This window comes from Otolemur garnettii, unplaced genomic scaffold (genome assembly GCF_000181295.1).
Source record: "Otolemur garnettii isolate 467f Iridium unplaced genomic scaffold, OtoGar3 scaffold00009, whole genome shotgun sequence".
Lineage (NCBI taxonomy): Eukaryota > Metazoa > Chordata > Mammalia > Primates > Galagidae > Otolemur > Otolemur garnettii.
Window position 1 is genome coordinate 7,361,179 of NW_003852404.1, and position 15,391 is coordinate 7,376,569.

Genomic DNA, 15,391 nt, shown 5'->3' on the forward strand with positions numbered 1-15,391 from the left:
TTCTCACAGGATCACTCCCTGCTCACCTCCCCACCCCCACTGGGCCCCCTTTCTCTACCATATCTCTCATTGCACCAGACTTCTCAGATGAGAACTCAGATTTGCTACCATGGAAATGGGTCCAGAGCAGGGCTAGGTCCCCTCATCAGACTGGGAACTCCATGAGGGCATGGCTCTGGGTCCTCCATCAGACTGCGAGGCAGAGGCTGATCCCACCCACAGGTCCCAACAGCTCCCAGAACAAGCAGAACCACAGGGCCAAGTCTCCCACCCACCCTGCAGTCCCTTGGGGCTATTTCTCTTGGAGGGAGAAGGACCCTTTAGAGCAGACAGTGGTCCTGCCCCTCACCTGTGCATAGAGACTGTCATTCCTGAGACGTCTGTCCTCCAGCATCTCATTAATGCTTATCTTCTCCTGGTAGCTTAACCCTGCAGAGAAAGACAGTGTGTGGACTTGGGGAGCACTGCCTAGGGGCCACCTGGGGCCTGGGGCCATATAATCCAGGCTAGGAATTTCCTCTATCCCCAGTGCCAGGGCTTGAAGCCTGCATGGATGAAGCCAGAGATCAGATACCCTGTGGGACCTGGCTCTGGATGTAGGTAAAACCTGGTGATGGCTCAGCCACCCCTTGGGAAGAGACTCCTGGACTTACACCCTAATAATTACCATACTACTATCATTTGAATGCCCATCATGCACTGGGCACCCGACTTAATTTATTATCAATCTCTAAAACAATCCTAGGAGGATTAGTTATCACTTCCAATTCAAAGAAGGGGAAACTGAGGCACTGAGCATTTCAGAACACAAGTTTGAGACCACCTCCAGCAAGTGGCAAGACCAGGATTTGAACCCAGGACTATCCAAGCAGAAGGCTGCACCACATCCCCTCCAGTGCTCCTTTCCCCAGGTGAGAACATTGAGGCCTGTGCTCAGGTGGACCACCCAGTCCCTGGAGGGTCTGGCAGCTCCTGAAGGAGGCTCTGCAGAGGGGCTCTGACCTGACCACCGAGCCTGGCTTCTCCTCCCACTCTTGAGTTCCCCCTGCTGCTCTGGGGCTGTGTAGCCCTGGGTAAGCCGTGCTTCTCCTCTCTGAGCCTCAGTTTCCTCTTCCATGAACAGGGGTAAGAAAGGGGATAGGGGATCTGACAGGAGTGAGAAGGTGAAGGTGCCTGGTCCAGACTGGCACTCGGGCTCAGGGCACTCATAGCTTCCTTCCCTTTTCCCCTCTGGGGCATGCATGGCCCTGGACCCTCCCTACCCATCAGAGGGTCTGGGGTAACATACTATCCCCTCACTTCTCATCTCTGACCCAAGATAGGGAGAGCCCTCATTCTTAGCTCCCACTTGCAGGTGTCAGGCTCCAAGCAAGCTGTGAGATCTGCCCAGGAGAGGCATGGCATCAATGGTACCCAGGGCTCGTGACAAAAAGACGGGGTTCCTAAGGTTGACTGTCACTGGCACTTACCATCAAACTGGGCCGCCTCGCCATAGCCCTCCTCTTTCTTTTCTTGGAAGAGTTTGAGGCAAGCGCTAGGGCTGGCCAGGAGCAGCCGGAAGCCCTGGCACAGAGGGAGGGAGAATGGCTCAGTGGACAGGTTCACCCTGGACACAGGAGACTCCAAACTCAGCAGAGCCCTGACTGTGTACAAGACTCCATCCTCCCCTTCAACCCTGCCCACCAGCCACAAAGAACTGTCTGCGGTTCTCCCAATCTTCCAAGCTGGTTCCCCTTTCCAGGCCTTTCCCTGGGCTGTTCTCCCTGTCAGGAGGCCCTTCCTCACTTTGCCCACCAGGAAACTCCAGTTTCTTCCCTCAAGACCCAATTCAGGTGTCTTCTGCACTGGCACAGGGATCATTCCTTGGCATATGCTCTATAGTACACTGTCCGTGCCCCTGTCAAAGTTCTCACCACTGAGCTGTAACCTCTGGTCACTGGGAAGACTCCTCACCCAGGCTGCTCCCCAAGGGAAATGCCCTCCCTAACCACCTCTGCAAGGCAGTAGAGCTGTGTGGTGACAGGCCAGAATCCACATCTGGATCTGAATCCCATCCTGTCATATATAGGCTGTATGAGCTTGGGTGAGTTAATGGCCCTTCCGAGCCTCAGTTTCCTCACCTGTAAAATGGGTATAATGATAATATCAACTACCTCATGGGCTGGTTGAGGACTAAATGAATTAAAATATGTGGACAGTTTGGCACATACTAGGTGCTCAGTAAATATTACCAATTATTGTCAGTGCCATTCCTGGCTCTTGGCTAAGGGATTTGGTATAAAGCAAACACCAGTAAGTGTAAGAATGAGCACATGAGCAGTGAGCAATGAATGCCATTAACACAGCCTGATCCCAAGAGTGCCCTGACTCTGAGCTCACTGTGGGCACAAGCTTGAGCTGGTCCAGGTGACTTCGCCCTCCCTCATCCCATCACATCAGGCAGGGGCAAAGATGGCTCAGGCAGGAAGAGAAGGGATGCACCTTTTGGTCGGAGGTGGGCACAAAGCACAGGAACTCGTCCACGTGGCCCACGGACAGCCAGTCTGAGTAGAGCTCCACGGGCGCCTGCACCTGCTGGGCCTTCAGGAAGTTTCTTACCACCTTGGCCATCTGCCGCCCACCGGACCTGGTGGGGAGGGAGATAGCAGGTGGTCACTTTGTCCCTACTTTATGTGCCCCACAAACTTCACCACAACCCTCTGTGTGGGTCCAGGGGGGAAAGTGAGGCTTGGAGAGTCAGGCCACACAGCTAAAAGGAGACAGGGCCAACCTCCCTGATTCTAAGCCCAGTGGTTCCAAGACAAAGCCAAGGCTCGGGCACTGGAGCCAAGGTGGGAGAGGGGGTGTCTGGGGATACGTCCCAGGGAGAGATGGTGCTGGCTGATCTTCCATAGGTCAGGCCTATACCAGCACAGAGGGTTCCCTGTGCTCAGAGTACAAGCTGCTACCATTTGTGCCCCCTCCCAGCCCCAGGAACTCCTGGGAACACATTCTCATCCAAAGTGCCTGCCCCTCTCCCACCCTAAGCAGCCTCTTCAAGGCCAGGAAAGCCCCCCCCCCCCCACTCAAAGGAGTCAAAGGACAGAGCTCCATTCGCCAAAGGAAACTGAAGACCCTCATCTCACAGGATTCAGCCCAGGATTCAGAGAGGTTGGCTCCTTACTCCAGGGACACGAAATATGTTCGCAAAATATGTCAGGGACCTGGTGAGGCCCTCACTCAGACCAGCAGCATTTTCCAAGTTCAGGGCCTCTACTGCCTGGGGCCATCAGAGAGGACCCCTGGACCCCTCCCCCTCTATACCTCACAGTCTCTGGGGATGTGAGCCTGGAATATGCATTTGGATAAGCTTCTGCCTCTTACCAACGTCTGAGAACCACACTTCCCAGCCATCTTGCGTGTGACACTCTAATGCCCAGGAGTTCATAAAGTGAGGTCCAGGCATTTTCAAGATACTCTTTATCAGCAGTGGGAGAGGGGAAGGTAGGGGATGGGCAGAGAGATGGCACTCAGAGCAGGGGACAGCAGGGACAGACCGAAGTTCCTAAACTGAGGGAGAAAACATCTCCAAATGCCACCCGTGCATAGGAAGGCTCCTCTGATGCTGTCTTAGCCAAGGCAGGGTCCCCATTTCACAAAGGACCCAGCTGAGGCTACAAAGTCTAAGGCGGTGACTTATCACAAGGCAGAATGCTTGATCATACTCTGGGCATTTTCACCTTTCCTTGGACAACTACAAAGACACTAATCTATAAGCACACGCTGTCTATTTGGATTGTTTTTTTTAAATAAATTTAATAAAAAAGAATTAATAAATTTAATAAAAAAGAATACTATTTCTTGCCTTTGCTTATCCAGCTTAAGGACATGTCAAGAACAAGCTCTCAGGCCTGCATTTAATCTGGCGGCTTCACTTTAAACAAAGGACAGAATCCACTGCTTCCTCCTCTCTTCCTCTGCCACCACCTGGCCAGCTGATACCTCCCTTGCCGGGATTGTCAATGGCCCATCCCTTTCTCTGTCTCTCTGTTTTCATCCTTAACGCCCCCAGGCTAACCAGAAGGAGGCTTTTAATACATCGGATCTTATCTCTGCTTCCTCTGTTTGAAGACCAAGCACCACAGCCTTCCAGATATCTCTCTCCCCACAACCCCTTGGCACTCTCTTCTGCATTCGCTCAGTCCCAGCCACGCAGGCCTCTGTCCCTTTCCTGCCTCCAGGCCTTTGCACCTGCTGTTGTCTCTACCTGGGATGTTGCCAACTCTCCATAGCTCCAGGGCCTCCTTTAAGTTTAACGTAAATCTCACCTTCTTTCTCTATGTGGCCTTGAAAACTGCAACAGCCCCCAGCCCCCTTCCTGGCTTCACTTTTCTCTACAACATCAGGCACAATCTGGCATCCTACATCTCATGGATTGTCTCACGTTCCACTAGAACGTAAACTCCACAAGGGCAGAGACTTCTAAGTTGTTCGCTGCTACATCCCCAGCACCCCGCATGTACTCCCCACTGAGAAACTATTTGCAAATCACATGAATGCCTTTGAACCCCTGTGTGAGACTCCGTGACCTCCATGAACTTGAACGTGCCATACACAAAGACCAGAAGGGAGACCTGACGAGCAGGCACAAATGAAAACATGCCTTTAAGTTCAGGGGGTCTTGGGAAATGTTTCCCTTGTGTTTCTGTTATTTTACTAACATATTGGCAATTTTAAAGGATTTCTTTAAAAACAGTGAAGTGGTGGGGAGAAGAACTAGACTTCAGAGGTTGTTCAAGAGAAGAAAGAAGTGGGAACCAGGCAAACAAGCCTGGAGAAGGGGCAGGGTCCCTCCTTAGGACACTCTCCAGCCCTCTGTTGGGAGGCAGGAGGAGGGACCCCAGGACTCCCACCCCGGGAGACATCAGCCCTTGTCTCTGAGCCATCATCCGAGCTACCACCAGGGGGCAGAATTGTTCAACGTTTTAAATGCAGGGTGCAGAGGGTAGGGAACCCACCCCAGCAGAGAGTGAGTGGGCTGGGTGTTTGTTGAGCTTCGGATAGCCCATCTGTCTTAGGCTCCTTCAAACTCAGTATCTTGTTTAATCCTCCTGGTAGCCCGTGATACCCGTACAATACCAGCTCCAGGCTACAATCTGAAGTGTGCTCTGGCACACCTAACCTTGTACCCCACTGTGCCCCTCCTTGTTCACTCTGCCCTACCTTGGTGGCCTCCTTACTGTCCTAATGTCCCCAACATCCTCCTGCCTCAGGCATGTTGTCTTACTAAATAGCCACACAGTCTTTAACTCTTATTTCTTTCAAGGCTTTGTTTAAATGTCAGATTTTCACCAAGGTTTGAACAAAGTTAACTGATCACTACTCTGTGCCACATTACCTTGTGATTATCCCTATTTTATAGATGAGAAAGCTGAGGCCTAGAAAATTGCGTATGTTCACGCATTGGTACTATATTCACATATTCATCGCATGTACTGCCTGGTTTACTTTGCTTATTGTCTGTTTCTCCCCCTAGAATGTACATAGATCGCCTGTTGTTTTCACTGCTAAGGTCAGAAGCCAAGGCAGGAACACAGGACAGCAGCCTCTGGTGCTAAGTTTTAGTTTGGGGCCCAAGAAGAATGAAACCTAGGTTCTGACTACACTGCTAACTTGCTGTGTGTTCTCAGGCAAATAGGTGTCCCTCTCTGAACCTCAGGGTCACATTTGTCCACCAAGGGAATTTCTTTCTGTTTTTCAACACAATCGCCAATGGTACGGGACACAAACAGACTGGAGATGCCTCACTTTCCCATCTGGGGCCTGGGAGCACTCAGAACAGACCTTGAACAGAGAGAAGGCTCCTGACTGAGCTCACTGGCTGGTGAGGCTGGTGAGGGCGGGCAGGTAAGGATGTACGGGTGTTGTGGCGTGGTAAAGAGATGGGGCAGGAGACTGGGTCAGAGAAAAAAGTCCTTAGGGACCACCTAAGAGCCCCTTCTCATTCTTGAGCCCCCATCCTGTGAGCTCTTTGCCCCTGAGACCAGGTCCTAAGGCCACTGGAGAAAATAGCACAAGGCTCTCCGAGCTGTCCCCCTACCTGAAGTGGTACAAGCCTCTTTGTGCCCAAGGTCTGGCCAGTCTATCCCTACCCTCTCCCCATCACCTATACAAGCTGCGTCTGCACGTCCTTTGAGCCATAGCCTTCAGGCATTTCCCCAGAGGCTCCCTCTGCCCAGAACTCTCCGCCTTTCTCTGTTCCTTTCTTTACCCATCTGTTCATCCTCTATCATTACACATCAATGTCCTTGCTCCCCCTAAGAAGACTTCCTTGACACCCCACATTGGATTATGTGTGCTCCTCTCTCTGATCCCATTGGGTGCAACTCCTTGGTTGCCTGTCTCCCTTATTAAACTGTAAACTCTCAAGGGCTAGTTTCGTGCTCATTTCTGTGTCCCCCAGCGTTGGCCCCAGGCTGGCATATAGGAAGTCTGTTAAAATATTTATTGAATTAGTAAATGAATGCATGAGCAAATGCACATAACTTTGCTTTTCTGAGCCTCGGCTTCCTCATCTATAAAACAGGAATAGTAACAGTCCTAACCTCAGAGTGTTGTTGGAAGAATTAAATGAGGTAACCCGGGTAAAGCACTATAGGCATGGCACATAGTAGGTCGTCAGTAAATTGTGTCCAATGAATCTTAACCTGCTACAAAGCAGACCACTGGGAGTCCAGGTGAACAACAGCTAAGCATTCAGAAGGTGGTTTATATGAATTCTTTACCCCCAGCAATGCTGACTATATGGCTAGGACAGGGATTTTTTATCAGGCCCATTTTACAAATGAGGAGACTGAGGTATGGGATATGCAAGAATTTGTTCCTTTAAAATACACCTGGTTTGTTCACTGATGTATCGTCAGTACCTTCAATATGCAATAAATCCTTTTAAATGAATTAATTGAGCACCAACACTGGATAGGCGGTAATACCCAAAATCATATGGCCAGTAAGTGGCAGGGCCAGGACTCCCACCCAGGTCCATCTGCTTCCAGAATCTGTGCTCCTTCCTCATAGGTCCCTCCCACAGCCACAGAAAGACTGCCCTGAAGTTTCTAGGCCCTTTAGCCCCCAGGGGGGTAATAGTGTGTGGACACGAGTCACCAGCCGGGTAAGCACACTCCTCCCACCCTGGCCAAAAGCAGCCCCAGGAACGCTGCCAGGGGGCCCAGTCACGGGCCTGGGTTGTGGCAGGAAGGCTCGCCTCACCTGATGCAGAGCCCTGAGGCCACCAGGTTCAGCCATGAAGCTATGTGACCTAGTACTGCCCAACTCCTCTGGGCCAGATACCAGATGGGCTCCCAGGGCTTGGGGGCAAGTCAGGGCACACCTCAACTCCATGCTAATCCTCCACAAATGGGAAGATGACCTCCAGATATAAGCTCCAGGCGGGAAGCAGGGAACCCCACTAGGATCCTGCACTGCGCACCCCATTCCGTGGATACCTGCAGGCAGGATGTGGACCCATTCATGGGGATTCGGCAGGGACCATCACCTGTCTGAACACTAAACCCTAAATACCTGGTTTCTTGCCCTGTCATGGCTGTCCGCGGTGGGACCTTCTGGCTCACTTCTGTCACTCAGGCATCCTGGCCAAGCACGTGCTTAACTGTAGCCACCTGCCCTTGTCACTTGGTGACCTCTAGGCCCTTTTAAGCCATTGATAGGACAGCAATTATTCCGACTTCTCAGTGGGAGAAGTCAACAAGTCCATTCTCCCACCACTGTGTCCGAGTGTCACTGTATCACCTCCCCGGTTCCTCTGATTTTTCCAGAGAAGCCAGAAATCTGGCTCTTTACATGAGGCCTCCCAGTAAACACACACACACATATAAAATGTTGGTGACTAGTCAAGTTCATAAATTAGAGAGCTAGTCACTAGTCACTAGTTTGTGAGTTTCCTCCTAAGATTCTGTAACCTGAATCTGAGATTCTCAGACTCCGAGTCTTTGATTCTATGGCACGCAGGGAGCTAAGACCCCTTCTTAGACTGGGGGAACACATCCATGGTGAGGGGACACTGCAGGTAGATACTGCCCTCAGCCCCTGGGGCCCTCCGCCACCCTCCCACCCTGACCTCTCACCTGGGGTAGTTGCCACCGATGAGGATCCGGCCCAGGGGGTACTCCACACCGCCCACCGTGACAGGTGGACTCACGTCCAGGTTGCCAAAAGAATCAAGACTGGAGGGGCCTGAGAAGGGGATCTCTCGGGTTACATATCCAAAGTCAGGACCCTAGGGGGGGAGCAGCAGGAATGCCGCCCCAAGAAGGAGGGGTCAGTTAGGACAGGAAGAGGCAACTCTTGGCAGGGAGGGGGCGGGAGGGCGGGGTGAGATTAGAAAATTCCCACTCCTGGCGCCTTGTGCCTGAAAAATCACCTCCATCCACGTTTCATAAATCCCTCTCCCCTGCACTCTGGGCTCCAAGCACCGTGCAATTAAAGTAAAATCAACAACTGAGAGATAACTTGGAAATCCCCAAATGTTTGGAAATCAAGCAGCACACGTGTAAAAAACTCGTAGCTCAAAGAAGAACTCAAAATGGAAATTAGGCAATATTTGAAAGGGAAGAGTAACAGAAATATAACCATAATTGTAACTTGCATTTCACGATGGAAAAAGAACAGTAAACTAAACCCAAAGAAAGAAGAAGAGAGATAATTCAGAGGAGAGGCGAAATCAGAGAAAAATCCCCTAGTGCCTCTAAGTCACGCCTAGGGCCTGGGGTCAGGTGGGTCCCCCCACCCCAGCACAGTGGATTGATGCACTCACCTGCAGGGTTCATTGTCACCTGGCCCTCCAGGCTGGGGTGAGTGTCTGGGCTCTAGGTATGCACAGACTCCAGAACCTTCCCTGCACCCTGTGCCGTCCCAGTGGTGGGAGAGTGGGAACCAGCCAACGGGCAGAGACCATGTTCCTACCTCAAGCGCAGTGCAGCCTCATGCTTGAGGACAAGGGCTCTGGAGGCAGTCACTGTACTTTTGAACCTTGGTGCCACCATTAATTTGCAGCATAGCCTTGTGCAAGTTACTGAATGCCCCCTGAGCCTCAGTTTCCTCCCCCATAAAGAGGAATAATAATAGCACTTAGCCATAGGTGTGCCCCATGGATTAAATGAGGTAACACACGGAAAGCTAGGGGATGGTACCTGGAACTCAATACATGATGGCTGGTGTGGCTGCTGCCATCCTATGCACAGGAGGAAGCATGGTGCCCAACAGGTAGTAGGTGTTCAGAAAACATCTACTGTTTTCTGAAGTGAGAAAACGGGTACTAGTGAATGGAAGCCCCGGCTCTTAAAAAGCCACAAGGACGCACTAAGGATGTGTTCGCTGCAAAATGTAGGCTGACCTCCCCAGGTCTGGCCACTGTGATGATTCCTCCTGGGGACCAGCCCTTTCCCTAGGAGAACTTTGGTGCCCTGCCACCCCCAGAACAGGGGCAATCACGGCTTTTTGCATGTCATTTGCATGTCCTGCCCAAACAGCCCACTGACTCCCCAGTTTGCTGATATTCCACCTCCTGGGTCCTTTTGCCCCCCTCTCTCTAGACCAGATGTCAATGAGACGTCATGAGGGCTCTGGCAGGAACCACCCAGGATTTCCCCACTCAGCCTTTGTCTGTACCAGGATCTTCTTTGGGGGGAAATCCCTCAGGCCTCGGTTTCGGGGGGAGTCAAAGACGACGGGGAAGGATTTGTGAGGGGCCTCAATGTAGCCAAACTCTATCTCATCCTGGGAGGGCAGAAAAGAGAAAGCCACTGTAACTTCCTGGGGGTGGTTTTCAAAGCAGGGTGATCCTCTCCAGCCTGGGGCGGGGCAGCAGATCCTGCCCAAGACCTGGGGGTGGGCAGAGGTAGAGGTGAGGCCTCTTGGGACCTCAATCAGGAAGGACTCTGGTCTGGGTTTGGGGGAAGACAGCAGAAGCTGGGGCCGATGCAGACAGCAGGGAAGCCTCCCCCAAGGGTCCTGGCCCCCTGGCTATCCTGGGTCCTCCAGGGAGACCGAGGCCGGCAGGGGGCTGTACAGCCCTCGCTTTCCCCAAGCCCAGCTGAAGGCTTCCCAGATCATCCCCAACACTTTCCTGGGAGCCTGTTTCTTCACCCACCTGGATCCAGCGGTCATTTCGATTTTCAATCTGAGGGCAGATGATCAGCTTGCAGTTGGCTTTCAATGACAGGAAAGACATGTCATCCAGAAATTTATCATTTGGGCCATGAGCATCCCTCACACTGTAAAAGACAGGGAGAGGGGCGCATACTAATGACCCCCGACTGTGGCTAAGGCAGGGGGTGAGGGGGACCTTGATTCAGCCTGTGCTAGGATCGTGGGGTACAGGGGTTCAGATACAGTCCCCAGAGAAGCCCATGGACTGACTGGGGGAGATAAATAACATCCCCAGATCACATCAGCTGATAGGTGCAAGGTGAGGGATAAACCAAGGCTGTGGAGCCCAGGGGCAGGGCACCCAACCCAGCCCAGGTAGTCTGAGAGTCAGCCACAGTGGTGACCTGGAGCTGAAGCTTACTGGCTAAGGTAGTGAGGGGCAAAGGACCCCATCTACCCCTGTGCCACACTACTGCCTAAGGGTCAGGGTGGGATTAGCAAGCAAACAGAAGGAAGGGATTCCCCTTTGAATACCTGCACACACCTAGACCCAGGTAAGCAGAGCAAACCTGTTTGACTACACCCTGCCCAGCCTTCGGACCTATGTCCAGCTCAACTGTGGCCCTTTCCAATGGTCTGACCTCTGACACAGAGACCTGGTGGGGCTTTGCCAATCGAGACTCACCCTTCCACCAAGGGGTATGACTGAGATTCTGAGATTTGGCAGAAGACCAGGGCCTCAGGCTGGGCCAGGCTCACTGTGAACCCCAGAAGTGGGATTCTTGCATCCTCACTGGGCAGCAGATTTTACCCATGTTATAGTCAAGCTGGGTCTCCTGTGGCCATTGAAAGCCTGAACAGGGCACGGCCCAGACTAAATCCAAGGAGTTCCAGGGCTGCTGTAGCAGGACAGGGCAGGGGCAGTAGTGCTAAGGCTTGAGCCAGTGACCTTGGAGGAGCCTTAGTTGCTCAGGGCAGGATGGGACCAACCACCTGCTGCTGCCACTGGGATGCCCTCAAATAATCTGGTGGTCTGAGCGAGGGGCCAAGGCCAGCTCAGCATCCTGCCCCTACCTCTACAAGTCCAGAGCTGCAGGGAGGGCTGCAGGAGGACTGGGGCCTCACCTGCACACATACAGTTCCTTGGGGGGCTGGGTGTTGGGGGTCATGATCCAGGGGGCCACGCGGAAGGTCACAGTGTCTGTGAAGAGGGTCACCTCAGGCAGAGTCTAAGGGGACAATGAGGACTCAGTGGGCCAGGCAGGGACCCCTATCCAGCCCAAGCCGCATCAGACCTCAAGATTTCCCAGCCCTGAGCTACCCAGCCCTGGAGCCTCCAAGCTGGTCCCCCCAAGCCCCTTAGCCCTCATGTCCACCCCCAATGTTGTACATACCCCTGTGTCCACCAGGCTGACGCTGAGGGAAACCAGCCCCAAGAAATCGGCATCAGGGAAGGCCAGCCCTTCCACATAGAATCTAATCTCTCGTTCCCCTGGCTGCCGCTCGACTTTGTAAGACAGGTCATGGGGCCCCAGAACCTGCTTGTAGTCCGAGAGGGAATTCCCACCTAGGGAGAAGCAGAGTCAGGGGCCAGGGCTAGGACAGGGGTGTGGGGGCAGAGCCACCTTTGTGTTTAGATCCACTTGGGTTCCTCTCCAACTCTATCACATGCAAGCTGTGTGACCTTGGTGCAATGCCTCAACTTCTCTGAGCCTCAGTTCCTTATCTGTAAAATGAGCTAACATTACATTTCCCAAGAGGCCAATATAAACTTTAAACTAGATAAAGAGGTAAAAACACTTGGCACAAAAGGTGAAAATAACCCAAATATCCATCCATAGATAAATGGATAAACAAAACGCCATATGTCCCTAAGATGGATTTTTTTTTCTTTGAGACAGAGTCTTCCTCTGTGACCTTGGGTAGAGTGCCATGACTTCATCATAGCTCAGAGCAACCTCAGACTCATAGTCTCGAGTGATCCTCTTGCCTCAGTTTTTCTATTTTTCTTTTCTTTTCTTTCTTTTTTTTTTTTTTTTGTAGTTTTTGGCCAGGGCTGGCTTTGAACCCTCTACCTCCAGCATATGGGACTGGCACCTTATTCCTTTTTTGAGCCACAGGCGCTGCCCAGTTTTTCTATTTTTACTAGAAATGGAGGTCTCACTCTTGCTCAGGCTGGTCTCGAACTCCTGAGCTCAAGCGATCCACCTGCCTCAGCCTCCCAGAGTGCTAGGATGGCAGGCGTGAGCCACCATGCCTGGCGAAGATGGGATATTATTCATCCCTAAAAGTGATGAAGTATTGATTCATGCTGCACCATGGTTGAAGCTTGAAGACATTATTCTAACTGAGAGATGCCAGGTGTAAAAGCCCACATACCATATGATTGCATTTATATGAAATACCCGAATAGGCGAATCTGTAAAGTCAGAAGCAGATTAGTGGTCGCGCACAGCAGAGGCTGCCGATTGTATTACACTAATGTTTTCCAGCTGGGCCCTCTGCCTAATCTTCCACCACTGGTGCGTGCAAAGAAGCATCCTGGCTCCTGCCCGGCTCATTCAGCCTGAACAACGAGTTCTGGGTCAATTTGAAGGAGGCAGGTGAAGGGGAAGTAGGAAAGGATAGGAGAGGCCTGTTGCTGTTTTTGAAAACAAGTTAAGACACTTCTGGATTAAGGGCTGGTATCGTTTTTAAAGCCATGAATTTTGATTAATAAAAACTAGTGGAGCAGCTGGGTTCCAGGAGCAAGACCTGGTCTCAGCCTGGTTGGTTCTGTCCTCCCCACTGCCTGGACAGTGCTCGGCGTACAGTTGGTGTGCAGTTCTGTCCACGCTGACTGACCAGAGGACAGGACAGGGGCTGGGGGGCCGTGGAAGGAGAAGCGGCCTTGGTGGCCAGGACACCTGGGTTGGAATGCCCTCCCGAACCCCCACTGGTTGTGTGACAGTGAATTCATGCCCCTGTGCCTCAGTTTTCCTCTCTGTAAAATGGAACGAGCCATCGCACCTCCTTCCTGGGTACTATGTTGTGCTGTTTGTAAGTAGTAGTGAGAGTTAGGAAAAGGTGATGGAGAAAAGGGAGAGATGGGTATGGAGGGGGAAGAAGGGGGGAAGAGGCCCCACATGCCACTCACCCCGAGCACAGAAGACTCCCACTTTTCTGGAGTCAGAAATGGGCACATTCAAGATCAGCTTATGCTTGTTGAAGATCTCGTCGGGGCCGTCACAGCTCAGCACCATTGGGGACATGTCCAGCAGGTCTGGGGAGAGTGGCCCCCTTGAGACCCCCCTCCTTCCACCCTACCAGCAGGATGCCCTCCCACTCCCCATCCCCCTAGGCAATCCGTTGGGTCACTCACCATCCAGAGTCATCAGCTGGCTGTTGGCAAGGTCAGGCTCACTAGATTTTTTACTGTCCCGGTCACAATTCACCAGCAAGATAGCCCCATAGCCCCTAGGGCCCCAGCGCCAGGTTTTCTATGGTAAAACAAGAAGCCTGGAGGTCAGTGGGCCCCAGGAAGGGTCTCTGGATGCCACCAGGGCTGGCTGCTTTGTTAGTTGGTAGACTTTTGTATTCTGGGCTCACTTAATGATTTAAAGAGGGATCACAGATATGAGGGTCTACGTAAGGCTCTAGACCAGCGGTTCTCAACCTGTGGGTCGTGACCCCTTTTTAACAATGAAAATACATCCTGCATAGCAGATATTTACATTACAATTCATAACAGTAGCAAAATTAACAATTATGAAGTAGCAACGAAAATACTTTTATGGTTGGGGTCACCACAACATGAGGAACTGTATTAAAGGGTTGCGGCATTAGGAAGGTTGAGAACAACTGCTCTAGACCCAAAGCCACCCCATCCTTGTTCAGTGAACAGGCTGCACCACCGTACATGGTGGCTCGGCAGCTCTACCCAGCCATCACACTGGAGGGGGCAGGGTGTTGTTGCCACACACAGATACGGCCCTTGAGAGATGGCTGAGCTTTATCTCTGCCTGGGATGGGGAGAGGGGGATTTGGAGGATCTTTGGAGACCCCCCCCCCCAGGCCAGCACTCTCCTGGGACCTGTCCCATAGATCTTTCCAATGCCCACTCAAGGTCCTCCAGACCCTGCAAGCTGAGGTCCAAGCTGAGGCAGGAAAGACAGCTAGAGCCTCTGTGGTCACCACTCTCCCAGCCATGCCGCCACTACAGCACCACCACACACGGAGGCAGGGCTCAGTGTTCCCATTTCACAGAAGAGGGGAGGGAGGCTCTGTGAAGTAAGCCCCAAGTTGCATACTTGGCCTTCAAACTCAAATCTTTGGGATTGCACAGGGCCACTGCTAGCCTATATGGTACTTTTGTCCATCCCTGTGGGTAGATGCCACCCTGCACCAGGCCCCCAGACATGGTTTGTATCAGAGCTGCTAACTTGACCAAGCACCCTTGTGCAGTAAACAACCTGGACACCTTTCCATGGCAGCCCTTCCCCACCTTGTCACAAAGCCCTGTGTCCCAGGCCACCTCCCTAGTGGGTTTTCCTGAAAATTGTATCTCTTCCCTTCCCAGGAAAGCTTCTAGATACTTCCTCTGGGGTAATGCCATGAGCCTACCCCATCCTCCTCCTTATTCTTCAGGGTTTAACTGTAGCTTCCTTTATCGGAAAACTCAGCTTCTCCTTGCCTTCATTCAGTCACTCAACAACCTTTTTGAAATACCCACTGGGTTTAGATGTCTAAATACCGACGTCACCAATGCCAATTCCAAGGTAGCATAAGAGAGACCTAGAGGGGGTAAGCTGTTTGCCAGCTGTCACACAGCGTGTTGGTCACATGGAGCAAGTTAATGTCCATTTGTGCCAATGTGGCCATCCATTGGATGGGTTCCCTACACTGTCAGGCACCAGAGACCCTGGAATCCAACACCCTTCTGGAGGTAAGGCCCACTCCACCCCAGGACACCCCTAGACTTATCTGTCAACCCTGCAGTCTTGGGGCAGCCAGGAGGGTCTCACCTTGTCCCCTCGGCTTCTCTTCACTGTACCTGTGCGGCCCGTGTCGACATCCAGGGAAACATCTGCAAAGGGATGGAGAGGGGCTGCCAGGGCTTCTCCAGCGCCGTCTTCACGCCCATAATGTCCAGGCCAGCCAAGCTTTACCCCCTTCCAAGCCCACGAGGACCAGGACACCCTGCCCTGGGGTCCCCGCCCAACACTTAGGAGGCCCTTGTGGCTGACCTGTAATGTAGTTCTGGGTA

The 15,391-nt window shown here is 52.3% G+C and overlaps 1 protein-coding gene across 1 annotated transcript in view; it reads right to left on the bottom strand.

Annotated features, from left to right (window-relative positions):
- The window catches only part of PADI1 (peptidyl arginine deiminase 1), a 34,479-nt gene that overhangs the window by 3,569 nt on the left and 15,519 nt on the right, over positions 1-15,391 (bottom strand). The window contains exons 4-14 of the mRNA XM_003783861.2: positions 15,150-15,211; positions 13,508-13,625; positions 13,283-13,408; positions 11,541-11,713; positions 11,272-11,375; positions 10,148-10,271; positions 9,667-9,774; positions 8,124-8,275; positions 2,482-2,626; positions 1,470-1,563; positions 350-429 (exon numbers count right to left, since the gene is read on the bottom strand). Coding sequence (XP_003783909.1) covers positions 350-429; positions 1,470-1,563; positions 2,482-2,626; positions 8,124-8,275; positions 9,667-9,774; positions 10,148-10,271; positions 11,272-11,375; positions 11,541-11,713; positions 13,283-13,408; positions 13,508-13,625; positions 15,150-15,211 — 1,286 coding nt within the window. The remainder of the gene's footprint in view (positions 1-349; positions 430-1,469; positions 1,564-2,481; positions 2,627-8,123; positions 8,276-9,666; positions 9,775-10,147; positions 10,272-11,271; positions 11,376-11,540; positions 11,714-13,282; positions 13,409-13,507; positions 13,626-15,149; positions 15,212-15,391) is intronic.